At 70.1% G+C, this 25,713-nt stretch overlaps 1 protein-coding gene across 5 annotated transcripts; it reads right to left on the bottom strand.

Moving 5' to 3' along the window:
• Positions 1-1,674: 1,674 nt before the first annotated feature.
• JAG2 (jagged canonical Notch ligand 2) lies at positions 1,675-24,522 on the bottom strand. 5 transcript variants are annotated; one of them, XM_045559305.1, is made up of 26 exons: positions 24,448-24,522; positions 23,815-24,165; positions 16,150-16,207; positions 14,346-14,597; positions 14,194-14,254; positions 11,138-11,268; positions 10,904-11,023; positions 10,651-10,764; positions 10,354-10,467; positions 10,102-10,215; positions 9,973-10,019; positions 9,719-9,892; positions 8,902-9,052; positions 8,677-8,829; positions 8,342-8,455; positions 7,984-8,097; positions 7,789-7,902; positions 7,518-7,634; positions 7,023-7,050; positions 6,855-6,940; positions 6,279-6,392; positions 6,080-6,195; positions 5,464-5,712; positions 4,752-4,883; positions 3,244-3,400; positions 1,675-3,044 (listed from the first exon to the last, which is right to left on the bottom strand). In XM_045559305.1, exons 1-26 carry the CDS (start codon positions 24,520-24,522, stop codon positions 2,554-2,556), a joined length of 3,747 nt encoding a protein of 1,248 aa, XP_045415261.1. In that variant the 3' UTR covers positions 1,675-2,553. The 5 variants fall into 5 exon arrangements, with proteins under 5 accessions (XP_045415261.1, XP_045415284.1, XP_045415276.1 ...); XM_045559328.1 differs by lacking the exon at positions 24,448-24,522 and having other exon boundaries at positions 23,815-23,826; positions 23,989-24,182; XM_045559320.1 differs by lacking the exon at positions 10,102-10,215.
• Positions 24,523-25,713: the final 1,191 nt, after the last annotated feature.

Raw genomic sequence — 25,713 nt, 5'->3', positions numbered from 1 at the left:
GGGGCAGGCCTGCACACACGTGTACACACATGCAGGCGACTGTGGAGGCCCCAGCTCTTCCCATGCACACTCAGAGCTCAGGCAAGCAGGCACAGAGGCCAGGCTATGTCCTGTGTGGCCCCCCCGAGTCCCCGAGCCACTCCAGCCCCTGCAGGCTTACATGCAATTTCCCAGAATCTGGGACATGCTGGATGGCCAGGCAGGTGCAGGCCCGTGGGGCACTTCTGCAGAACGGCCGGGAGCGACCCTGCCCCACCTGCCCCACCTGCCTGCTCTGCTCACCCTGAGCCTGATGGGCCCCCCTGGGCCTCAGGAAGCCCCCCAAGGTCCTCTGCCAAGGGCCCCTCGTTCGATTGCTAATGCTGTTTTCCATTGTTTACCTCTCTCAGGATTGCAGCCTGGAATCATTTCTTCTGACTTAATCTTCCAGTTCACCAATTCTCTCTTCAGCAGTGTCTAAGAGTGGCTACTAAATCGCTCCTCGAGTTTTCAGTTTGGGGTTTGTAGTTTCTCATTTCTAGAAGTTCCGCTTTCTGCTTTTTCAAGTCCACTGGGTAACTTTAAAGTTTCTGATTGAACTATCGGCATTTCCAAGCCCATCTTCTCTGAGCACGGCCACGTGTTCCATAACCCATGTCTAAGAGCCCCAGTGTGCGTATCTGACGGCTCTGCACGTGTTTCTCGTGGCTCTTGCTCATGGCGCCAGTTTCCCTGGGTGCTTGTTTTGCTTGACAGTGGTCTGCTCACTGGCCTTGGGGTGTATGGAGGTCTAGGACAAAGGTGACTTGCCTTTGCTTCTGCCAGGCACCTAGGGGATCCCAAGTTGGATAAAAACCATTTAAAAGGAAACTCAAAGGCTGGGGTCTCTGTGGCCAACCTGGTGGTGGGCACGTGGGCTTCATGTCCACAGGAGTCACTGTGCACCCAAGACTCCTCAGGGGCAGACCCCTTGGGCACGAGGCAGGAGGAGGGCTTAAGTCCCCTGCCCCTGCCTTGAGGACACAGCCTTTGGCCTCACTGCGGAGCCAACAGGACCCAGGCAGGAGCTGCAGAGACTGCCGCGTGCGTGAGCTGCACCTGCACAGCCCCCCAAAGTCACACGGAGACGGCTGAAGGACCGATGCCCAGACCACCCTCTGCAGGGACCGGCAGGTCAGTTTGCCCAGCAAAGCTCACAGACCAACCCCACTCCCAGAAGAGCTTTTTCCTACAGAGTTGGCTCCTCTACTTGGTGGCCTCCTGCCCCTCACAGGGATGGGGGTGGGGGCGCAATGCCCAGCCCCGAGGCCACCAAACTGAGGTCCAGCTTGCCCAGGCAGTGAGACGCAGGAGGATCCCCGTTTCCATTCCCTCGAATTCTGACCTGGTAATTCCTTAAACTGTGACGGCCCGCCATTGCTACCAACTTTTAAACTATTTCATAAAGCCTCTCCTAGCTGTTTTTAAGCAGGGGCCTGGGACTCCCCAGCCTGCCCATGCCCAAGAAGGATTCCAGCCAGCCCTTGACCCCAGGGACACCCAGGCACCTGCGGCCCCGGCCACCCGCGGGGCCCTGGCTCAGCAGGACCCCTCCCCTCACAGCCAGCCGACACCCTGGGGCGCCCCACCTGCCCCGTCCCTCTGCCCGGCGCTGCCCTGACCCTGCTCCAAGCAAGAAAGGAACAGCACCCGAAGAACAAGGGAGGCCAAAACGTTTAAGTTATTAAATCAAATATACAGAGTGATTCATTTAATATGTACATATTTACAAAAATGCACTTTCACGAGGAGGGTGGCCGGGACTCGCGGGTGGGCAGCCCCTGGTGCCCACGGCGGACGCTGGCGGGTGCGGGGGAGTCTGTGAAGGCACTTGTCATGAGCTTCGATGCTGCCGCCGTCCCGGGAGGGGACAACCGCGCGGTCGGGAAGGGCACTTCTGAAAGCACAGTGGACAGATCTCTGGAGCGGGCGCTGGGCAGGAAGCGAGGACGGCGGCCGGGCGGGACCGGCCAGCAGGAGCGAGGCTCTGCCCGCTGCCTGGGGCCACGCCGGTGGCCTCAAGCCCCTTGACAACCGCGGGTGCCACCACAGCCACCGGCCATGCTGGCGACCACGCCACATCCACACCCAGGGCCGCGCCCACCACCACAGGGTCCCACCTACAGCCACGGGTCCCACGGACAGCCTCGGGCCACGCTGTCAGCCGCGGGTCTCACCAGCTCTGTGGCCGGGAGCCATAGGGAAACCCAAGTGAGGAATAAGGAGGAAGATTCTGTAAACAGTGCACGACCTCTGGGAGCCAACGTCATACATTTGGTGAGAACACAGACACCCCTGCTTTCTCCTGCCACACGGCAAATGTGACGCACAGAAACTTTACAAAAATAGCGGCTACCCGAGAATACTCCATTGTTTTCCGCCTGACAGTTACTGAATAATTTATACAAGGTTAAAGAAATGTAGAAAATAAACATTTTTTTCGTTTTTGGTGTTTTTTACACAAAATAAAGAAACTATGCACACGGCCTCGGCCTCCAGGCCCGGCGGGGGCTCCGGGTCCTGGCGGCGGCAGCCCTACTCCTTGCCGGCGTAGCGCGCGTCGTGGGCGCTCCTCACCACACGGTTGTCCACTTTGGGGCCCGAGGCCCAGCGCGCCGGCCTCCCCGGCGAGTGGCTGGGGTCTTTGGTGAATCTGTGCGGGAGGAACTTCTCCGCCTCCAGGGAGTCCTCCTCGCCACGGCACAGATCCTCGTCCTCCTCGTCCCCGCCGCCCACATGGCCGGCCGGCCCGGGCAGCGCCTCGTCCGCCCTGCGAGGGGGCGGCGTGAAGTTCTTGCACTGGTAGAGCACGTCCTTGTGGCCCCCGCCGCCTCCGGGGCCGCCTGGCCGCTCGATGGGGTTGCGGATGGGGTTGAGCGGGGCCCACTGGTTGTTGGCGCTCTCCTCCCGCGGCAGCCGGCTCCTCTCCCGCTCTTTCCTGCGCTTGCGCGTCCACCACACGCAGATGGCCACGCACGCCAGCCACAGCACGCTGAAGGTGCCGCACAGCACGGGCACCAGCAGACCTGGCGGGGCCAGGGAGGGCTGCTCGGGCGCCTGGCCACACCCGTCAGGCCCCGGCGTGTGGGGAGGGTCCCAGGCAGGGGCCGGGGTGTCCCTGCTCCCCAGCCGGCCAGCACGTCCGCAGCCCCAGGCCGGGTGGCCCGCCCTTGGGACCACGCCTGCCCCCGGGTTCCCACAGGGGGCTCCCAGGCGCCCACTCACCTGTGGAGGAGCCGCCCACGACGACCGTCTCCACCTTGACCTCGGTGACGGCCAGGAGCAGCGAGCTGTTGCCCCGCTGGGTGATGGCGGCCACGATGGCGTGGGCCGCGTCCTGGATCAGGCTGCTGTCCGGCAGGTCCCACGCCGGGCTGAAGGACTGCGGCAAAGGGCAGCGCTGGGGCCGGCCCCACCAGCCGTGGCCCCACCGGAGCTCGGCCAGGCGCGTGGCAGAGCCCAGGGTCGCAGGGGCGTCTCCCAGGGGGAGGGTCCGGGACTTCCCCACTGGGCAGTTCAGGGCAGGTGGGTGCGGCCAGGCCCTGACTTCCCACAGCCCCTGGTCCCTCCGCAGTCAGCCCCAGCCCCGAGACCACCCAATACCACCCCAGTGCCGCAGCCACCCGGGGATGGCACGACCCCACTGGCGCCCCTCTCCCCTCCCCCTCCCCTGCGGCTGCCCCACCACCAGGAGCCATTAGCGCCCCAGGCCCCTTGCCACAGCCTCAGTGCCACCCCTGCGCCTGCCACGGTGCTGCAGCCACATCCACTGCTCTGCACCCACTGTCACCTAACCCCCCGCCTGCGGTGTCCTTCCCCGGCCAAATCAAGATAGGCTCTAGAACGTTCCTCCCCCGTGCTCCTTGCCCACCCCAGCCACTCCCAGGATTCACATCTGACACCACCAGGGCCCCAGAGCAGGCCCTGGGCTGCCCCTAGGACACCCACCAGCCCCCAGACCCAGACCTACTGCCCCTGGGGACACGCTGGGCCGGGCCCTGCCACCGACAGCCCTGCCCGTCCCAGCTGCTGCCAGGCCTGGGCCCGGTGCTAGCCACCCCTCGACTGCAGCTCCACTGCTCTGAGCCCAGGTCCCAGACGGGGGCTAAGGCCCCACAGATCCACCCTCAGCCACGACCTCGGGGGCCTCCTCACATCCCCCGCCCTTGGGGACCTGCCAACTGCACTGTCGCCACCCACCCAGGGCCAGCCAAGCTCCCTCCCGGAAGCTGCTTCTGCTGCTGTCACCCAGGGGCTGCCACGCCCCGGGGACCCCCACCCAGAGCCCCATCCTCCACAGCTTCACATGCCAGACAGGGACAGGCGCTGAGGGGTCCACACTGCTCTGGGAGTCGGCACTTGCCAGCTGTTACCCGCTGCCCCGGGCATGTCCACAGCCTGAGCTGGCTCTGCCCGGACCTGCTTCCACAAAGCCCTATCCGGCCCCCCCACGACGCACAGGATACAAGCTCCCCACGGCCCCTCACCTGAGACCCTCCCTCTCCACGCAGGCCCTCCTGCGCTGGCCGGGGTGGACCCGGCAGCCCGCCCGACACGCCGAGCCGCACAGGTGGCTGCCGGTGGCTCCCTCTGCTCCGTCCTCCCGCCCAGCTGACCTCGCCAGGTCTGCGCCACTTCCCGGGCCCCAGCTCGGGCATGGAGGCACCCTCGGCCGGGGAGCCACCCAGCGGCCCGGGCCACCAGGCTGCCGCTCCCACCTCCACCCAACTCACCACGGCCACCTCCACGGCGCTGGCGCCCAAGGACGCGCGGTCACAGAGCAGCACGAGCAGGCGGTCCCGGGCCACGGACCTCGTGGCTGGCAGGGAGCGGATCCCGGAGCAGATGGCGCCCACAGTGGTGCCCTGGGCAGAGACGGCAGCACCGAGGCCTGAGGCCGCTGCTCGGGCGGGCGGCAGGAACCTCTCCAGGCCCACACCAGGGGGCGGGGCAGGGACACCGAGGCCCCCAGCCGGTCCCCCCACCAGGATGCAGCCTGGAGCCAGGGCGGGGTGGGCCCAGGACGACAGACCCAGCCCACCCCATGGCGGAAGTGGCTCCACCCGCAGGGAGCAGGGGCGGATTTTGTCTGGTTCTGAGCCCCTTTCCCCGGGGCAGACAGGGTCACCTCAGCCCCAGGCACCGGGAGGACAAGCCTGGGACCACGGCCAGAGCACAGCTGCCCGCAGAGCTGCAGGCCAGGACCCAGGGCGGGGGGCCCGGCAGCGCCAGCCAAGGCTGCACAGACGGCCCCTGGCCCTGCCCCCGCAGCCCCCTCCCCACACATGGGGCCCAAGGCTCCCCCCACCTGACCCCACATGGCCACTCCCCCCAACCGAGAGTGGCCGTCCTGGGTCAGCCACAGCCTCCCCGACCCCAGGGCTGAGCCACAGCCAGGGAGGCCACCGAGTCACAGGCCAGCGTCTGGCCGCTGCCGCCACTCACCTGGGGCACTTGGTCTCGGTTGAAGCGCAACGTGAGGCGGGCGCAGTTGTTGTCCAGGCGGCCGGAGCGCGGCAGGCAGGGGGTGCTGGGTGGCAGGGGCTCCTCAGCGCCACACTCCCCCCAGGCCTCGCAGGGTGGCTGCAGGCACTGGCCCGGGGCCTTCTCCCGGCACCGCTGCCCCAGCGGGCACTGGGCACTCAGGGCATCGGGCTGGCCAGCCAGCAGACAGGGCTTCCACCCGCACCACACCTGGGCAGGTACGGACGGGCGAGGACCACGGACGGGCACAGGCACCACATGGGGAGACAGACACGCCGCCGGGGTCAGCGAGCCCCAGGCCCTGCCTGCCCCGCCACCCGGGGCTCCAGGGAGGCAGGCCCAACTCAGCACCGCAGCAGGCGAGGCTGGGTGGAACCCAGGCCGAGCCTCAGTTTCCCCAGTTGCATGGGGGGTGGGGCATGGTTGTGCTCCCTCCTCCCAGCATGTCCCTCGGAGGTGAACGGACACAGCTCCCAGCCCACCCCGATCCCAGCACAGTGAGCTCCGGGACCACGGGCGTGGGGTCAGCATGATGCCAGACTCCGCCGGGCGTTTTGCGGGTGCCCCCAGCCCCCACCTTGCTGCAGTCCCGGCGGCCATCCAGGCAGCGGCAACTATTGCAGTCCTCCACCCACGAGCTCCCGTGCGGGAACGGGGCGCCCTGGGACCAGCAGGACCTCCCGAACCCGATCACTGTGGGAAGAAGAGGCTCAAGGGTCGGCAGGGGCTGCCCCCGCCCAGCACAGCCCCCACCCGGAGCGGTCACACGCGCTTACCTTCCTGGCACCGAGGGCCGGCCCTGCCCGGTGGGCAGCTGCAGCGGTAGCCGTTGATCTCATCCACACACGTGGCCCCGTAGGCGCAGGGCGAGGACTGGCACTCGTCGATGTCTGTGGGGAGGGTCTCAGCTCAGCAGCCGCTAGGCAGGCCCAGCACCGGCACGGGGGCCAGGACGGGGCGTGGGGCCAGGTGCAGCTGGAGCACACCTCTGGCCAGGAGCTCAGGCCGCCGGCCACCCGCCCACCAGCCGCCCCCCACCTGCGTGGAGCAGTGGGCCGAGGGAAGCTGTGCCACAGCCCCGCGGCCCAGCTCGGGCCGCAAACTCCAGCCGGTGGCCCCCATCCTCGTCCTCCCGTGGCCCCAGACTGGCCCTTCGGGGCCCCACTTCATCAGGGGGCAGGGTGCACCCCAGGAACCCGACACGGCACAGACACGTGGGGAAATAGAGGCTCAGAGAGGCTGGACAACGTGACCACGCTGCCATTCAAGGGCCGTAGACATCGACGTCCCCAAGTCCCAACCCCGGGGCTGGGCTGGAGGGGCTCCCAGGGGGAGGCCACGGTCCCACTCACTGATGCGGCAGTCGGGACCCGCGAAGCCAGGCGCACACTCGCAGCGGAACCAGTTGACACCATCAACGCAGATGCCACCGTTGTAGCTGGGGGGAGGGCGTTGTCAGGGGTGTCCTGCGGGCCCCACCCACGGCACCCCAGCCCCGCGCCACCAGCCCCGGCACTCACCAAGGCAGAGGGTTGCAGTCGTTGGTATCTGCATTGGAGAGAGAAGCAGGCGGTGGGCACGGCAGCCACCGGCCCACCCCGCACCAGGCCTGAGCCCAGACTGCGGGCGAGGCTGACCCCGCACAGCCCCCACCGGCTGGCGTGGCGGGCTGAGGGGCCGGGGAGGGTCGGGGAGGTTTCGGGAGCCTGGGCAGGGTCACCAAGGAGGGTTCTGGGGGCGCCTGTAGTTGGGGGGTGGGGACTGCGTCTCAGCGGAACCCGGGCCTCGGCACGTGCTCGCGGGTGGGGGCTGGGAGCCTGGGGGGAGGGCGCGCCCTGCGGGGGGAGAGCCTGGAGGGGCCCCTCCCTTGGGGCCTGAAGGTTGGCATGGACTTGGGTGGATGGGGCAGTCGGGGACAGGGCTGGGGAGCAGGGTGAAGTGGGCCCCCCACAGCCCCGTCTAACTCATGGCTGCCCCAGCCCACCCCGCCTGCACCCCCTGGTCCCCGGGCTCACTGTGCGTGCAGGTGCGGCCCTCCCAGCCGTCCCGGCAGATGCAGGAGAAGGAGTCCCCACTGCCCACGCAGGTGCCCCCGTTCAGGCAGGGGTTGGGCAGGCAGCTGCTGTTCTTGGCTGCAAGGCGGGAGGGGGGCGGCCTGCTCGTCCGGCTCTGGGCAGCCCCGGGTCTCCCACCACGCCCAGCCCAGACAGGGCAGACGGACCCAGGAGCCCGGCGTGGCCCCCCACCAGAGCCCCCCGCCAGCTCGCCCGGGGCGCGGCTGCCCACCGATGGCGCAGGTGCTGCCCTCCCAGCCCGGGGGGCAGGCGCAGCGGAAGGTGTCCCCGCTGTCATAGCAGGTGCCGCCGTTGCTGCAGGTGTAGGCGTCACACTGGAACTCGCCTGCGGGCACACGCGTCTCTCAGCAGGCGGCCCAGACCGCACCCCCGCGGGCAGCGCCCGAGGCCGGCCCAGGGCACTCACGCGACTGGCAGGTCTTGCCCTTCCAGCCGCCGTCGCAGGCGCAGTAGAAGTCGTTGACCAGGTCGTAGCAGCGGCCGCGGCTGTGGCAGGGATCGGGGAGGCAGTCGTTGGGATCTGGGGGCGAGGACGCCGGTCAGCGGGGGGTCACCGGCGCGCAGGGAGGGCTTCCCGGGGGCGGAGGCACCAGAGCTGGGCCAGGGAGGGGGCTGGGAAGGGCCCCAGGTCGCGGCAGCCAGGCCAGGTGCGGGACGAGCCTCCAGGCCAGCGGCCCACCCCGAGGTGGTGGGAGACACAGGAGCTGGGGGGCACGGGCCCTGCGGGGACGTGGGGGCGTGGGGGCGGGCGCCGGCCCACTCACTGGTGTCGCAGAGCTCGCCCTCCCAGCCGCTGGCGCAGAAGCAGCGGAAGGCGTCCACCTCGTCAATGCAGGTGCCGCCGTTGCGGCAGGGCTGGCCCAGGCAGTCGTCGATGTCTGCGGGGCGAAGGCCGGGAGTGAGCCGGGTCCCCCAGGCCAGCCCGGCCCCGGCCACTGTCCCCGGCCACCGTCCCCGGCTCCGGCCCCAGCCACCATCCCCGGCCAGCATCCCCGGCCCCGGCCCCAGCCCCGGCCAGCATCCCCGGCTTCCGTCCCCGGCTTCCGTCCCCGGCCACCGTCCCCGGCCCCGTCCCCGGCTACCATCCCCGGCCACTCACTCTCGTGGCAGTAGGTGCCGGTGAAGCCACTGTCACAGATGCAGGAGAAGTTGCCCCCAGGCTGGCTGACGCAGCGGCCGTGGGGGCCGCACACGCTGAACGGCGACAAGCCCGGCAACCTGGGCCCCGCCTCGGACCCGCAGCTGTCGATCACTGTGGTGGCAGGGGTGTGAGTCAGACCCGCCCCGCCCGGGCCTCCGCCCCACCCCCGGCCGCGCCCCGCACCTCTGCAGGCCCCGCCTGGGCACGGCTCCCGGGGCACAGAGCAGTTCTTGCCGCCAAAGTCATCGGGGCAGGCGCAGTAGTAGTCACCGTCCAGGCTGTAGCAGTGAGCGCCGTTCTGGCAGGGGCTCGGCTGGCACAAGTCCACGTCCACCTGCAGGGCGGGGGCGTCTGTGAGCCCGGCCCAGAAGGAGGCCTAGGCCAGGCCTCTGGGTCCACACGAGGGCAGGTCCCTGGGAAGCTCCAAGGCCGGGTTCCCACTCAGCTGGACACCCAGACCCCACCCCCAGGGCCTGAAGGCCCCACGTGCCCGAGACCGTGCAGGTCCTATCTGCTGGACGGACACACCTGTGGGCCACCAGGCCACCCCTGCCCTCGCCTTCACAGCAGCCGAGCCTCCTCGGCATCCGGCGGGTGGCACCCAGCCTCAGCCCCCTGCTGGCAGGACGGCCAGCTCCTGAGCCCCCACACTGCCACCCTCCCTGGACCTGAGGCCAGAACCCTGCCCTGGCTCCAATGGGGCCCCATCCTCGGCACACAGGCTGGGTGGCTGGGAGGCAGGCGGGCACCAGCTGGGACCCACCACGACAGGGGTGCGACCCCCGCCCTGCCCTGCGGCCCTCTTTCAGGTGGCCTTTGGACCCCGCCCTGTCAGAGCCACCTGCCTTCCAGGCCCCGAGGGAGTGGACAGACAGGAGCCCCACCCTGTGACCCCGTGAGCACTCAGGCCTGCCCAGCCAGGCGCCCAGGACTCTGGGGACAACGTCCCCCGCAGCGCCCGGCGGTCACTCGGGCAGGGTGGCCGTGGCACGGGCCTCACCTCGCAGAGCAGCCCAGACAAGCCCTTGGGGCAGTGGCAGCGGAAGCCGTTGGCCAGGTCCTCGCAGAGGCCGCCGCCGCGGCAGGGGCTGCTGGCGCACGTGTCTAGCGCCCACTCGCAGTGCCGGCCCCCGAAGCCCCGCGGGCACACGCACTGGTACCCGTTCACCAGGTCCTGGCGCGAGGGGGCGGGTGAGCCTCAAGCAAGACGCCCTTGGCCGCCCCCGCCCCGCCCGCCCCTCCCGGGCCCCTCACCTTGCAGGTGCCACCGTGCTCACACTGCCCGCGACAGTCGTTGATATCTGGGGGTGAGGAGCAGCGTCAGGGTGGGGGTCCTGAGCGGGCCCCGCCCCACCCGCCTGCGGCCCGCCCGCCCGTACTGACTGATGTGGCAGTTGGCGCCATTCCAGCCCGGGATGCAATCACAGTAATAGCCGCCAATCAGGTTTTTGCAAGAAAAAGCGTTAAGGCATGGCCTCCCTTCGCACTCATTGGCGTCTGTGGACGAGACAAGGGGCGCGGTGGGGCCAGGCCCCGCCGCCCGCTCACCGTGCCTGGCGCCGCAGCCCCGCAGCCCCGCAGCAGCCGCCACACACAGCGCAGCCCATGCAGCCCGCACGGCCGGGCGGCCCTTACCCAGCTGGCAGGTGGCCCCCACCCACTGCTCGGGGCAGATGCACTCAAAGCCGTCCACCTGGTCCACACAGGTGCCGCCGGCCGCACACGGGTTCGAGGCACACTCGTCGATGTCTGCAGACAACAGAGAGAGGAGGGGACGTGGTCCACGCAGGGAGGTGGCGCCGCGTGGCTGGGTCTCCCTGCCCCTGCACCCCCGCCAGGATGGCCACAGCCGTGGGTGGACTCCACCGCCCCACCCCGCTCCCAGGCCGCCTGACACCAGGCTGGACCCCCGGACTCGGGCAGGGCACGCACCGATGGCACAGGTGGGCCCGCTCCAGCCAGACGGACAGTGACACTCAAAGCCGGATGGTACCTCGTGGCAAGAGCCCCCATTGGCACACGGGTTGGAGGCACAGGCGTGCTCAGCTGCAGAACCAGAGTGGGAGGTGGGCGGCGGCCTGGTGCTCCTCCCCAAGCCCACCAGGCCACAGGGCTGGGGGAAGGGGTGCCCACCGCATGGCCCCAGCCCCGGGAGCCAGTCCCAGCCAGCAGCCTCCCGACGTACCGCGCTCGCAGTTCTTGCCCAGGTAGCCGTCTGGGCAGGCGCAGCGGTACTGGCCAGGCTCAGCGTTGGTGCAGGTGCCCCCGTTGGCGCAGGGCTGGTGGCTGCCACAGTAGTTCAGGTCTGGGGGCAGGGCGGGTGCTCAGGGGACTGGCCTGTGCCTGTGCCCCACCTTCCCTCCCTCTGCTGGCTGAGCTTTGGGCCCGGCCTCTGTCCCGCCACCCCCCCCCCAGGTACCTTTGTCACACAGCAGGCCACCCCAGTTGGTCTCACAGTTGCACTGCCAGGGCACCACACAGCTGCCGTGCACGCAGCCAGGGTACGGGACACACTCGTCACAGAACCTCCCCTGCCAGCCATAGCTGCACCTGGGGAGGGCAGGGGAGCGTGAGGCCCGGCGAGGCGGCCAGGAGGCAGGCGCAGAGTCACGCGGGCCACCCCCCGGGGCCAGCGGCCTCGGGCCTTTGAACTGGAGCAGCCCAGAGTCAGGCCGGGGTCACAGCCCCACCGGCCAGCCCCACTGTCACGGGCATTCCCGGCCGCTGGCCGCAGACGGTCAGCCCCAGCTGTCCCGTCACTCCTCCCTGAGCTATTTTGGGACTCACCCCTGAGCTGGGCCCCGAGAGCAGGCGCCGGGAAAAGGAAGGCCCTGCCGGGACCCCAGGGAGGAGAACGCCAGCTCAGCGGGCCAGGTGCTGCCAGGGCCGCGCGGGAGTCTCTGCCCTCAGCAGAGCCCCACGGAAAGGGCCCAGCTCCCGGATGGGGACGCCAGGGGCCATAGGCTGCCCCGGGTCAGCCCTGCTCGAGCCGGGACTCAGGGCACTTCCTGACCCAGAGGAGCTCCGGACGCACGCGGCAGCATGGCCGTGACCCCAAGGCCTGGCCCTGCCTGTCCTGTCGGCCAGGTCCCCTCTGTGGGGTCCTCCAGGAGGTGGGCAGGCCGCCTGGGCGGGGTCTGGCCTGACCCAAAGGCGCCGTCCTCAGGGCAGATACCCAGGGCCCAGCGGGCTGCCCTGCAGGCCCCGGGCGGGACTCCCAAGGGCCCCCTCCCTAGAACTCTCAGGTCCTGCGGGACGGGAATGACGTCTAGGCCACGTCACTTCCACACCGGCACCCGACACGTGAATTTATTTTTGTAAAAGGAAAGAGCCACGGCCCTTCCTGAGTCGCCCTCGAGCCACACAGCCAGCACCGAAGGGACATCAGCCCAGCTCGGCCACGTGGCAGCGGGAAACTGAGGCTGCGGAGAACATGGTCCCAGCGTCCAGCCCAGCACGCACAGGGTGGGCCTCACATCCCTGCCCAGAATCCTCCCTCCAGGTGACACAAGGGGACCAGGGTGGGGCTGAGGCATGCCTCGGTTCACCGCCAGAGAGCGCCACCGCCGGGCCCAGAGCCCAGACCTGGCGGGTCCCAGGGCGGGCTCTCACCCGGGCGGAGCCCACGCCAACCCCCACCTTCCCGCTTCCCCGGCCAGCAGCTCCAGGGCCCCGGGAGGCAGCGGCAGGAAGACAGGGCCATCTCCGCAGCATCCGGTGGGGGGGTCCGCGCTGAAACCTGAGCCCTGAGCTGCCGGCAACAGCTGGGCCTCTCCCACAAGGCCGGGAGCCGTGGGTGGGGTCGCCCACGGCCCCGCCAACCAGGCCGGCCGGGACTGCTGCCCCCATCTTCCTGCACAGCCCACACGGGCGGGACGCTGTCTTCCACCTTCCTCCAGCCTGGGTGGGGTCGCTCGGGCTGCCCAGCCCCTGGCCACCCGGGGACACCGGTACAGCCGTCGGCGTGCGGCAGACCGGGCCAGGCAAGGATGTGTGGGGCTCACACCGGGGACCTGCGTCCCCAGACCCCGCCATGCTCACACCGCCCGACACAGGGCAGGGCAGGGCTGCGGGAGCCGGCGTCCGGGCTGCCCCTTGCGAGAAACCAGCCCCCCCTGGAGGGGGCCCCTGCCGTGCCCTGCACTGCCACGAGGCTGCTCAGCGTGTCTACAACCCCCCGCGTGCACAAGTGACCGGTGGGTGAGCCCCGCCCTGCTCCACCGCCTCCTTGCCCCCACATCAGCCAGGGCCGCCCCTCACGCCACCTTCCGGGCCTAGCACCAGGGTGGCCCGCCATCCCCAGCCTTGCGCCCGAGTCAGCCGGCTCCCAAACCCTGCGCCTCCTCTCCAAACTCAGCACTGTGTGACCCTGGAAAAGTCACCTAACCTCTCTGTGTCAGCATCCTTGTCTGAACCCGCACACGGAGACAAACCCACCCCTCAGAGGGAGACCCTGGGATTAGGTGGCCCGCGGCTGGCAGAGGGCAGCCATCGCCCCCCCTGCTGTCTCCCCACCGACTCGCAGCCCCTCGAGGGCCCCCGCCACCCCCAGCCACCTGCGCCCAGGGCGGCCTCCCTGCACCCTGCCCACCCACTCGCACGCCGTCAGCCTCCAGCTCGAAGCCCCTCGCCTGCTCCAACCCTGCCCTGGCCCCTCCGGACACCCGTCCGCTTCCCGCGCCACCACGCAGCAAGGCTGCCCACCCTCTGGCCTCACCCACCCCCAACGCCCCGGTCAAGGCCCGCTAAGGCTTGCAGGACTTCGCCAGCTTCCTGCCATCCGAGCCTTAACCTGCAAGAGGCTGGGACAGCCCGGGCCTCCTCCCCTCTTCCCGCGGCCTCTGGGCGTTGCACACCCCGAGTGCCACAGGCCACCCCTGCTCTCAGACATCACTCCAGCGTCATCTGCCTCCCTTTGCCCTGCCCGCCCTTCCCGGGCCCCCCCACCTGTTCTGACACTGCTGCTCCGCAGCTTAGGGTCCCTCCTGACCCCAGGCTCTTCCTCTCACCCTGTATCAGACCCATTCACAAATTTTGCCCTAGGGCATCTGAAGGGCTCACCGGTCTCTCTCCCTCCTGCCGGTTCACCCCCTTCCAGCCCTCCCCACCCTGCATCCCCGCATCAGCCTTCTCCTCACTGCCTGTCGCCCCCCCACACACAGCGGCCCCCACCGTGCCGGCTCCAAACCTGCCAGAGGCCAGCGCATCCTGCCCTCGGCCCCACAGGCCTCCCGCTGGCTCCCCTGCCACGGGCCGTGTCCACATCTAGCTGCCCTCCCATCCCGTCCTTGCTGTCCTCGAGGGTCTGCCGCCGTCAGACACACCCCACGCACAGGGCTCGCCTCCCCCGCATGGACCGTAAGCTCCACGAGAGCGGGGCCCGCCCTGCGTGTGCGCCTGACCTCCAGCAGGTCCAGCAGGGGCTCGGGCACCGCCGCTGAGTGGCGCGGGACGTGGCGGCAGGGCCACACTCACCTGCACTCGCCAGGCAGGCTGCATCCCCCGTGGAGCAGGTTACACCCTTGCTTGCACACGGCTGTGGACAGAGAGCACGGGACGGCACCGCTGCAGCCAGCCCAGGCCCGCCCCTGCCTCGCCCGCGGCCCCGCCCCGCGTGGCCCCCGCACCTTCCTTGCACTCTTTGCCCATCCAGCCGTCCATGCAGGCCTTGTTGCCGTACTGGTCGCAGGTGTAGTGGCCGAAGAAGTCATTGCGGGGCCGGCAGAACTTGTTGCAGGTGGCGCTGTAGTAGTTCTCGTCGCAGCGCACACGGATCTGCAGCTCCAGGTGGGCCACGTGGCCGCTGAAGTGCAAGCTCTTCCAGCGGTCCTCGGGGTTGATCATGCCGGCATGCGACATCCGCTCGATCAGTCGCTCCTCTTGGGGAGGCAGCGGAGTCAGCACAGGCTGGAGAGACCAGCCCGGCCGGGGCGAGTGGGCAGCAGAGCCAGGACAGTGGGGACGCCGGCCGGGCCCAGCCCCCGCCCCCAGGCCCTGCACTCCTGCTCCCACCCGCACGCAGAGGGTCAGCGAGGGCCCTGCGTCCCCACACGGCACAGGAGAGGCTCAGCTGTCCTGCCCCCTCTCCTGCACTGTGACTGGCACCTGCCTCCTCTCGGACCCCGAGACAGGCACGGACTCAGCGACCCGGCATCCGTCTGAGCCCAGGATGGGGTCTCGCTCTGCCACAGCACCATGGCTCACAGCAACCTCCAACTCCGGGGCTCAAGCATCCTCCTGCCCCGGCCTCCCGCGTCGCTGGGACTGCGTGTGAGCACCGCCACACCCGGCTACTCTTTCTATTCTTTATGGGGACGGCGTCTCACTGTGTTCCCCAGGCGGGTCTGGGACTCCCGGGCTCAAGTGATCCTCTCGCCTCGGCCTCCCAAAGTGCTGGGATTACAGGCGTGAGCCCCTGGGGGTAAGGAGGTGTCCCCAGCTGGTGACGCTGGGTACACAGTCTGTGACACCAATTCCTACACTTCTGGACAAGTTTGGAACTTTCCATGATAAAAGGTTAACGACCCTCCAGACCTCATGTCTCCCACCTCACCAGGCAACGGCTGCCCCTCGCTGCCCCTGTCCCAGCAGGCCCCATCAGGCCCAAGCTGCTAAGGGCCCCGATGGCCTCCTGGGGCGCTCGGCCTGCCTCTCCCACTGCCACCTCTTCCCAGGAACACCCTTGCCCTGAGCTGCCCGGGGTTCCCGTGGCGGCTGCTCTAGCCCGGCCCCTCCCCCCAAAATCCCTACCCTGTGAGCGGTCACCTCGCCTCTCTCACCACGTCCCACCCGGCAGCCAATCCTGCGCCTCCACCTCCTCTGAGAGCACCCGGAGCTCCCCGGCCCTGCAGGCCGCCCCGGTCCACTGGTCTCCTCCTGGCGCTACGGTCCAGCGGCCACGTGGCAGCCTGAGCCTCCCGCTCCGGGGAGCCAGCACCCCCAGCCCGCGGCACAGCAAGCTCACTCCGCCTCAGGCCTTTGCACGGGCTGCCCCTCTGTCCTCCATGGGAACCCCCTCCGCCTCACTACACGGGCCCTCCACAGCGCCACACAGGCAGCCGCCAGGCCCCTTGTTTCAGGACAGACGGGCAGAGAGGAGGCCGTGAAGCCCAAGAGCCACTCGAGGGTACCCCACTCCACTATGACACTCACACGGGCCCCCAAAGAACATGCCCAACAGGAGGACAACATGGATGAAGCCAGGACTGGGGAGACAGACACCATGCACACAGCTCTGCAAACCATAAACACGGCAGAGCTTCCTGGCAGCCAGAGCAAAAAGGGAAACAAGCACATGAGAATCCTTGCGATAAAGAAAGGCTTTATCCTCCACAGGCAAAGGACCAAGACCCTGGCTACATGCACCCCTAGGGCGAGGGGGGCCAGCCTCCCAGTGCTCTTGGGGGACCACGTGGCCTGAGGCTTACTCACCATTTGGGGTGGTGTCGTTGTCCCAGTCCCAGGCCTCCACGATGAGAGTGAAGGAGCGCTGCAGACACGGAAGGGGCCAGTCAGGTGCCCGAGGCCCCCACCTGCCCGCCACTGCACTAGGAGGGCCGGGGCCCAGCGCTGCCCTCTGCCCCCAGGCCTGCTGGGCATGGCATCTCCTCCCCAGCAGGGCCCCCCGTAGCACCCTCCCCCATCCTCAGGCCACGTCTCCTCCACAGACTCCAGGATGACCCAGCTGGAGGGACAGGGACTGCCCCCCACCGCCACGCAGGCTCAGGGGCTTGGGGGCTCCGCTCATGGGCTCCCCGGGGCCCACACCCAGCCTGCCCCGAGCGGGCTCGCGTCAGCACAGTGTGGAGGGAAGTGACTCGGGCAGAGAAGTGGGCAGAGGCTGGAGTGGCCATGGACAGGGGTCCAGCGGGTGGCCCAGGACCAGTTTTGAGTGGCAACACCCCTCGGTGCCTCACTGGGATGTGACACACGGCAGGGAACGTGGGGTCCTGCTACAAGCCCACCCAAGAGGGACGACGCCCTGTCGCCCTGCCAGGTGTGCCCCCACCAGGTGCAGGGCTGGCCGGCAGAGCACCTACCAAGAGGCCCCGTACACAGCGGGTGCACGGTAAGCCCCAGAAACGAAGGAGCAGGAGGGGCCCTGCTGCACGGATGGGGAAACTGATGCCCCAGAAGCCCCAGGGACTGCCCAGCACGGTCTCAGCCCGTGGCTGCCTTGCCCCTCTCCTCCAGCACATCTGCCCTTGCACCCCGGTCCCCGTGATGGGGTGATGCTGCCAGCTGCCACTGAGCAACACAGGGCCCGCCCCTGCCAGGAGCCAATCCGAGCCTGCCGGGAGCAGCCCACGGAGCCCTTGTAGCCCAGAGCACATGTTCAGACGGGAGGGACCCCCGGCACACACCGGGGACCGCGCCTCTCCCCTCGCTGCCCAGCATCGGGCACCCCTGCAGCCACAGCCGTTAAGCAGCTCACTGCCCAGGGACCCCCGCAGCCACTGACAACACGCTGACCACCCCTGCACCCGACCACGCCCGCCCCTGGCCCTGCATCCACCCGGCGGGGCCTGTGGGGCAGGGTGGGCCTGAGCCCCCGGCCTGCTGGGGGCCTGCCGAGAGCGCACGGCACCAGGGGGCATCTGAGCAGCCCGTCATCTGGCCCCAAGGCCTGGCTGTGCTGAGGACAAGCACATGTCCTCACTGAGGCCTCGGGTCCCCACCCTGGGCCGTCCCCAGCCTCACTCGCCCAGCCCAGGCCAGGCCCGGCCAGCCCAGTACTGCCCAGCAGGCTATGCCCCACCACCCAGCCCCTCCCCCGCCCACCCTGCTGCCTGCCACACCCGGCTCACTCGCAGCCTGGGCACCCCTTCCCGGTCCCCCAGCCACGCCTCCAGCTGCGAGCGTGCCCACCTCAGGCCCACGACACTCTCCCACCCTGGCTTTGCTCCTGGCCAGGCCTACGCTGGAGACCCTCCCCTGGGCGCTGCCTCCCAGACACGCCGGGGACGGCCACAGGACCTCACCTCCACCTTGGCGCACGGGCGGGATGCGGGAGCCATCCCGACCCCCTTCTAGAACCCTCCCTGGCCACATGAGGCTACCGCCAGGCCCTCAACCCCAGCGCTCAGTCTCCCTTAAACTCGGCTCCCCACACCCGCCACAGCCGTCCCCCGGCTCCTGCCCTCCTCCCAGCCGTCCCCAGCACGCCGGCCCCGTCCACCCAGAAGGCCACCCTCCCCGGCCGCGTCCTCCCTCGCTCCTGGGGACAGAGGAGCACCCAGCTCCGTCCCTGGCTTCACCTGTTCGCTTGCCCACACGTGGCGTGGGGGTGATGGCCTGCACGCTGGGGGCTCAGGGGACGCGGTGGGCAGAGGCGCCAGGGCAGGCCTTGGAGGGTGCCCGGAGTGACCGTTCCACGCAGAAGGAGCGGGGCCAGGCCGGGCACACACGGCACGTGGCACAGAGTGGGGTCACACTGGGCACACACCGCACATGGCACAGAGCGGGGCCACGCTGCGCAGGGCCAGGCCTGGGCACACTTCGTCGCTGATGCCAGCCAGACGCTGGCTGCTGGGGTCTGCGTAAGGTCTGGGGCCACCAAGGTTTCAACAACAGACGGGAACCAGCAGGAGCAGGGAGCTGGCGGTGGGCCCAGGGTGCGACAGTGAGGCCAGGCTGGCCCGAGACCCCCATGAGGGGGGCAAGCCCACCGGCCAGGGCAGGCGGAGGAAGGCCCAGGCCCGGACTCTGGGATGCACAGGGAGCTCCTCCTGGCTCCCAGGAAACCCCACACCAGCCGCTCAGGTAGGATTACCGCCACCTTGGCCCGAGCCCAGGGCTCTGGTTACCTGCTCCCAGGGGGACATGCGCCCGCCCGCGAGGGCCCCACCGCCCGCCAGCTGGGGTCCCTGCACCTGGACGGCAGGAAGTCATCCAGGGAGAACCTGAGCTGGCCGCGGGCGGCACCTGCAGGCCTCACCCACCTGCCGGCCCTCCCAGCTCCTGGCCCTCTCCTTCCCCAGACCGGCCCCCAGGACTCAGTTTCCTCCCCTGTGAACAGCACCCTCTCGTCCCTGTCCTTCCTCCCTGGTGGGCCGTGGTCTGGGACAGGGCTCTGTCGACCCCAACCCTGCACGGCAGCACGGACAACGGGACCTGGGCTGGCTGGCAGGGGTGCCATGCCCTTCTAGGGCTGGGGCTGGGGCGTGTGGGACCGTGGGGACTGGGGCAGGTCAAGACCCACCCCCCGCCTAGGCTCCCTGGCAAGCAGGGAGGAGCTGCTCCCTCCTCCCGGGCCTGACCCACCCCCACTGCACAAGCCGAACCCTGGACTGCACCTCCTCACCCTCCGCCTGCCTCCTCCCAGCCCAGACGGGGAGGAGGCAGCAGCTTGACATGAATAAAAGGCCGACAAAGGGCCAGATGTGCCACCTCTTGGCCCAGGGCATTCCAGACATCCTGGGTCAAGTGCACCCCATGTCCCAGGCCAGCGCTACCCCCAGCCTGCTGTCCGGCCGAGGCTCCAGCCTGGTTTCTTCCCCTCAGCATCCTGCAGCCACCCGCCCCCTGCGGAGCCCAGCACTTGGTACCGGCGCCAGGAGCTCTAAGCACAGATACGTTTCCTGAAACCTGAGCTTCTGAGAGGCCCAGGCCTCTGCCGCCATTGTCACCCGAGGGGGAGGGGGAGGGGTGATCCCCCCCAACAGGGCTCCAGGCCCCAGGGCCACAGCAGGAGACCACAGGCCCAACCCACATGGAACCCAGTCGCAGCTCCACACCAGAGACCAGCCGGGGCTCTGCCCGGGTGCACCCACCCAGCCCCTGGGTGCAGGGCCCCCAACAGGGAACAGGGTGGTGGCCGAGGGTCTCCAAGCATCTCCTCACACTGAGCTGGGATCATACAGCAAAGCCCAGGTACAGCTGGGGCTTTGGGGACAGGGATCTCGCTCAGGTCTGCATTCCGAGGATGGGGACCCTGCTCAGGCCTGAGGTCTGGGGACAGAGACCCTGCTCAGGCCTGGGGTCTGGGGTCAGGGACCCCTCTCAGACCTGCATTCTAGGAACAGGGACCCCGCTCAGGCCTGGGGCCTGGGGACAAGGACCCTGCTCAGGACTACATTCTGGGCACAAAGACCCCACTGAGGCCTTGGGTCCAGGGACAGGGATCCCGCTCAGGTCTGAGGTGTGGGGACAAGGACCCTGCTCAGACCTACATTCTGGGGACAGAGACCCCACTCGGGCCTGCATTCCAGGGACAGGGACCTTGCTCAGGCCTGGGTCATGGGGACAGGGACCCCACTCAGGCCTGCATTCCAAGGATGGGGACCCTGTTCAGGCCTGAGGTCTGGGGACAGGGACCCCAGTTCTCCTGGGGTCAGGGGGCTGGGGACTCCAGCTGGCACCTGGGATTATAGAGATCCTTGTCTCCCCACCACAACCTCCAGCTCAGGCCCCGTCCTGGCTCCCCGGAGACCCCCATTGGCTCAGCCCACAGAGCCAAGACCCCACAGAGCTGTCTGAGAGGGCCCCCAAGAGCCACGATGCCCTCCGGCCCCTGCTGCAGACCCTAGCACGCTGTAGCCTCGCTCCGCCGTGCCCCCAATCCTCCACAGGCCAAGGACAGCCCTCCCGGCCTCCTGGGAGCCACTCTGCCCGGCAGCGAAAGCCCCCACACCAAAGATGTAAGCAGGACTCCTGGCGCGTAAGGCAGGCAGCCGGCACGGAGCAAGGCAGAGACTGCCCTGAGTCCCCAGACAGGACCTAGGGTCCCACTAGGAAGACGTGGGCAGAGTGCGGCGGTGGGCCCCAGTGTGCAGAGGGGAGGCCCTGGGGTGGGGGGAGGGGTGGGGAGGAGGCCGGGGCCACAGCAGCCCCAGCCCCAAGCTCAGGAGGAAGCAGAAGGGCCTTGCACCTCACACCTGCGAAGGGCAGCCCCGGTGACCCCAGGCACAGAGCCCTGCCAAGGCCCCACGGCAGCTGGATGGCTGTGTCCACACCCCGCCAGACACCCCGACTGGCATTCACAGCCCTGACAGGCCACAGAGCCCCGCCAGCTTCCCACCCCCCTTGGTGGGGCAGCCCTGCCCTGACCCCCAGTCCCCTGCCCGCATGCTGGACAGCCCGTGGGGAGGGGACGGGAGGGGAGGGACTGGGCGGGCCTGGGAGCCAGGCTGGGGCATCAGCGGAGCCTGAGCTCGGACCCTGAGCTCGGACCCCTGCAGTTCCCTCCAGCCCCATGAGGCCCCGTAAAAAGGCGCCAGGAGGAAAGCCCTAGAACCTCCTCCTGGCAGCCCTGGACCTCAGGGATCCCGAGCTGTCAGACACAGGGTCCACCCCAGGCCACCTCTACACCTGCAGGGCCCCACCCAGCCCACCTCTCCCCACAAGCCCAGATCCATGAGGGGACCGTGCTCCGTGCACAGCTCCCTCCGGAGCCCAGCGTGCACACGCCCTTCCGGAACGCGTTTGCCCCCGAGGCTCGCGGCTGGGCTCCCTGGCTCCTGGATGCCAGGAGGGGGACCAGCTAGGCCAGGCCCTGGCTGCACAGTCGCGGCCAACTGCTGCCCACCCTGCTGCTCCCCCAGCCAGCAGGGCCCCTCGAGCCCACTACCCACCAGGCCCTGGAGGAAAGCCCCCTGCGTCCCCAGCCGAGGGCCCCACGCCTCTCCAAACCCTCTGGGCTACATGCTACACCCACAGCACAGTCGCACTGGCACACACACGTGGGCAAACGCAGCCTCTGTCCTGCCAGCTACAGGCCAGGCACCAGGGCCATACCGACCTCCTGGGGGGCATCGGGGGTGGGGCCGGGAGCAGAGGGCAGCCCGCTGGCAGGTGGCACCCGGTGGCAGGTGGCCTCCACCTCTCCACATCCAGACCCTGGGCACCCGCTCACGGAAGCTGAGCCTGAGACCAACACACAACGGGACCCACAGGTCACAGACGACACAACGACCCCAGCCCCCTGAAACCAGGTCAGGGTGCAGAGAGCGGCCTGGGCCACCTGCAGAGGCCGGGGCGGGAGGGTCATTCACAGGTCAGGGGTGGCAGATGTCCGTGCAGAGCCCAGACCGCTTACCCTCCTTCCACAAGGCCCTCCTCACACCCCTGCTCCGGGGAGCCAGGAGTCCCCACCGGTCCTGGGCAGGTCCCCCCCCACCCTCCCAGCTGAAGCCACCCCCTCATTCCCCAGAGAGACCGGAGACGGGAAAAGCCTTGCGTCCCCAGTCGTAGCCAAGCGCAGGTCCCAAACGCGCCCCAGCTCACGGGACGGAGCTCGACTTGCAGCAAGCTGGGGCAGTGTGGCCGCGGGGCAGCCACCGACAGAGCGGAAATACCAGGGCACTGGCATCACCGTGCCAGGTCCGTGCCCGCAGCCAGGCCGCACAGCAGAAGAGAAAGACCAGGGCTGCCCCCCAAACACACGGATGCCCCCACGGCCCCAGCCCCCCACCCGGGGCAGGCTCCTGGGGCATTTGAGAGGATCGGCTTCGAGCAAGCTGGAGAGAGAGAAGCGGCCCCAGGGAAGGCCGGGGCCTGCCTTGGCCCATCCCACACCCGGCGGCCCGTGGGGCACAGAGCCACGGGCGACGCGCTGGCCGCCACATTCCTCCAAGGCCTCCCTGCCCCCACACCCACTGCTGCCAACTCGAGCAGAAAACACATCCTCAGGTAGCGATTTGGAGCTGTGCTGGCTCGGGCCCAAGTGCAGATGACAGGCTGCGGGCCCTGCTCAGACCTGCCCGCCGCACCGTCGTGGGGCGAAGGGCTGGGCTCATCCCAACTGCCCCCCCACGCCTAGCCTGCCTTTGCCACCTCCAGGACACAGTCTCCACCCTTAGGCCCTGCGGTCAAGGGATACCCACCTGGGCGCTCGAGGGCAGGGGTACCGCCAGAAGGGCCCAGCCTGCTTCGCTCAACACACGGGCGCTCAGGAAGGGGCGCGGATGGGGCAAGAAGCAAGGCAGCCCGGCCGGGCTGAGCAGGGTGAGGCCTAGACCCGGCCCAGCCTCCCACAGGGGAGGCCCTGCTGGTCCAAACTGGGCCGGGCCTGGCCCCAGGTCCAGTCTCTTTCAGGACCAGGGTGCCAGGTGGACACAGTCCTGTGCCTCTCACTGGCTGAGAAGAATGGGCCCTGGGGTCACTGCCTGGCATCCTGCTTCCTCTGCCCACTAATCACAGGCCTGCAAGGACACGTCGCCAGCCCCCGTGGCTCCCCCAGCCCCACCTGGCTGCCCGGCCTGTTCCTCCTCGCCTCTCCCCCCAACTCCAGGCCCGCAGCACAGCCACCGCCTAGGCAGGTGACTACCCTGAGGACCAGGGCCATGCCCCGCTTCCGGAAGCAGTCAGCTCCCTGCCTGCCTGCCTGAGCCAGGCCTCCCACACCGCCAGGGCCGCCGCACGGATGACGCCTGTCTGCCACCGAGGCTGACCCCACTCCCACCAGCGTGCCCAGGCCCGGGCTCCTGCCTGACTGACCATGCCCAAGGGAGACCAGACACCCCCGATTCAGCTTCCAGCCCTCCAAAAAGCCAACCAACGGGACGATGCCACATAGGGTCACAGCGCCAGAGACCCACCGTTTCCTCTGCTGGGGGATTTCGTGCCAGCAGCAGGGGCTTCCGCGACACTCAAGCGTGAGGCCCCCTCCCCCGAGCCCAGGTCCCCCGACTCCCGCCCTTGCCCTCGGGCATCCAGGAAACTTCGGCGGGCACAGGCTGGCCGCGGTCCCGGGCGGCTCCGCCGGGGCCTGCCCCGGACCAGCCCCAGCACGCGCGGCGCACATGCCTCCGCGGCCCGCCCGGCCCGGCGCCGCCCCCCGCCTCCCCGCCCGACAGACACGCGCAGGGCGACGCAGGCACACGCCGCGGCCGCCGCCCCACCCCCGCCGCGACCCCCGCGCCCCCGCGCCCCCCGCGCGCACACGTGGCCGGGTGCGGACCGGGCCGCAGGGCACGCGCCCTGGGCCGCCCGCCGCGCGGCGCCCCCTGCCGGCCCCGCCCGCCTGGGCGCGCGGCCCGCACGCCGGGCCCGGCCGCAGGTGCGGAGCGCGGCGGGCAGCCGCGGGGCAGGCGCGGGGAGCGGGGCGCGGGGCGCGGGGGAGGGGAGGGCTGGGACGCGGGGGAGGGGCGCACGTACCGGCCAGGCGAACTGGAAGGGGATGACGACGAGGCCCGGGTTCTGGTCGCCGCCAGCCCGGGCCCGCGCCCGCGCTCGGTCCCCCGCAGCGCCCGCCGGCGGCAGGTAGAAGGAGTTGCCGCCCAGCACGGGCGTGGCGCCGTGGCCGTAGCTGCAGGGCCCCGTGGGCGTCACCTTGGCCTGGTACTCCTTAAGGCACACGCGCACGTACGTGTCGCACTCGTCGTGGCCGCAGCCCCCCGCGCGCGTCGTCTGGCCGTCGCCGTCACAGCAGGCGCCGCTCAGCAGCTCCCCGTTCGCGTTCCGCAACGCGCTCAGCTGCAGCTCGAAATAGCCCATGGGCCGCGCCGCCTAAAAATAAGGCAGCGGAGAGCCGAGGGAGGTGCGGGCCGGGGTCGGGGCCGGGCGCCCGGGGTGGGGACGGGGCCGGGGTCCAGAGCGGTCGCCCAGAGTGGGACACGGGCCCGCCACCCCGCCCCCACCCAGCCGCGCCCGCCCCGAGCCCCCGCTGCGGCGCGCAGCCTCGAGGGCTCCCGAGCGGCGGCTGCGGCCGCAGGCGGTGCCCGCCCGGCCCCGAGGGGCCGCCCGGCGCGCCCAGTCCGCACCCCCGCCGCCGCCGCGGCGCCCGCTCACCTGCACCCAGAGCGCCAGCAGCAGCAGCAGCAGCAGCAGCCGCCCGGCCGGGCGCCCCCGGCCCCGCGCGCTCATCGCCGCCCGACCCCGCCCGCCGGCCCCGCCGCCGCCGCCGCCGCCCGCGCCCGGCTCCGGGCCGCCGCCGGCCCCCCAGCGCCCGCCCGCCCGCCCTCCGAGCGCCGGCGGCGGCAGCGGCAGCGGCGGCGGCGGCGGCGGCGGCGCGGGCGGGGTCGGGCGCAGCGCCGCGGGCCTCGGCGGCGGGCGGCGGCGGCGGCGGCTCCGGCTCGCTGGCGGCGGCTCCGGCGGCCCGGCCCGGCTCCGGCCCGGCTCCCACCCGGCGGCGGCGGCGGCGGCGGCGGCGGCGGCGGCGGCGGCGGGTCCCGGCTCGGCTCTGCGCGCCCGCGCTCCAGCCCCGCAGCCAACAAGTTCGGGACGAGACTGACAGCTCGCTCGCCCATTCGTCACCCGCGCACCTGCATATGCATGAGGGGGCGGGCCGCGCTGCGGGGTGGGGCCGCGCCCGGGCGCCCCGCTTTAAAGGCGGCCGAGGGCGCCGCCTGGCAGCGTAGGGCCGGCGCGCCCCGCGGGGCCGCGGCCGGGGTAAGGCAGGGGCTGCGCCGCAGCGCCCCCTCCCGCGTCCCGCAGCAGGCTGGGCGCCCCCGCGGTCGCCGCCGCCGTCCCTCCCGTCAGCGCGCCACCGCCGCGCTGCGCGCCGTCCCAGCGGAGACGCCGCCGCCGCACAAGCGCAGCCCCGGGGCCAGCGCGGGACCGGCCCCCGCGTCCCGGCGACTCCCCCGCTCCGGCCGGCTGCAGGGGGCGCTGCTCCCCGCCTGTGACCCGGCCTCGGCTCTCCGCGGCGCGCCGGTCGCGCGGCCAGTCAGCAAGCGCAGGGCGGCGCTGGCGCGGAGGTCGCCAGGCCATGCCCTCAAGGAACGCCCAGGACACAGGTCCGGGCTTGGGGAGCAGGGCCAGGAACCAGGGGGACAAAGGCCGCCAATGCATGTCCTGAGGGCTGCCTTGTCGCCAAGCCCCCAAGCCCCCAAGCCCACCCTCTGCAGTCCCCTCGTTGCCCTCTCCCTGCTCCTCTGCACCCTCGATACCAGGGCAAACGTCCCCTCTCCACTGAGCAGGGCTGGTCACCTGGGCGGTTAGAGATCCCCGTGTGATCCAGAGGGTCCTCCCCACCCCACCACACAATAAGTGAGCAGTGCAGCCCCCTGCCTGAAGCAAGTCCCTTCCACCCTGGGCTGGGGTGGGGCCCTGGAG

This window comes from Lemur catta, chromosome 1, assembly GCF_020740605.2.
Source record: "Lemur catta isolate mLemCat1 chromosome 1, mLemCat1.pri, whole genome shotgun sequence".
NCBI classification, from domain to species: Eukaryota; Metazoa; Chordata; class Mammalia; order Primates; family Lemuridae; genus Lemur; species Lemur catta.
Note: the sequence above shows the minus strand (reverse complement) of the source record. Positions and strands in the feature narration are given on the sequence as shown.

Bases quoted from the DNA above. Each gene is read 5' to 3' on its own strand.
- JAG2 (XM_045559305.1), bottom strand. From the start codon at position 24,522: ATGAGCGCGCGGGGCCGGGGGCGCCCGGCCGGGCGGCTGCTGCTGCTG. The intron at 10,765-10,903 runs GTACGTCGGGAG...CTGGTTCTGCAG, and splicing joins GGGCAAGAACTGCGAGCGCG to CTGAGCACGCCTGTGCCTCC. The intron at 6,393-6,854 runs GTGAGTGGGACC...CCCTCCCCACAG, and splicing joins GGGTCCCGACTGCCGCATCA to ACATCGACGAGTGCCAGTCC.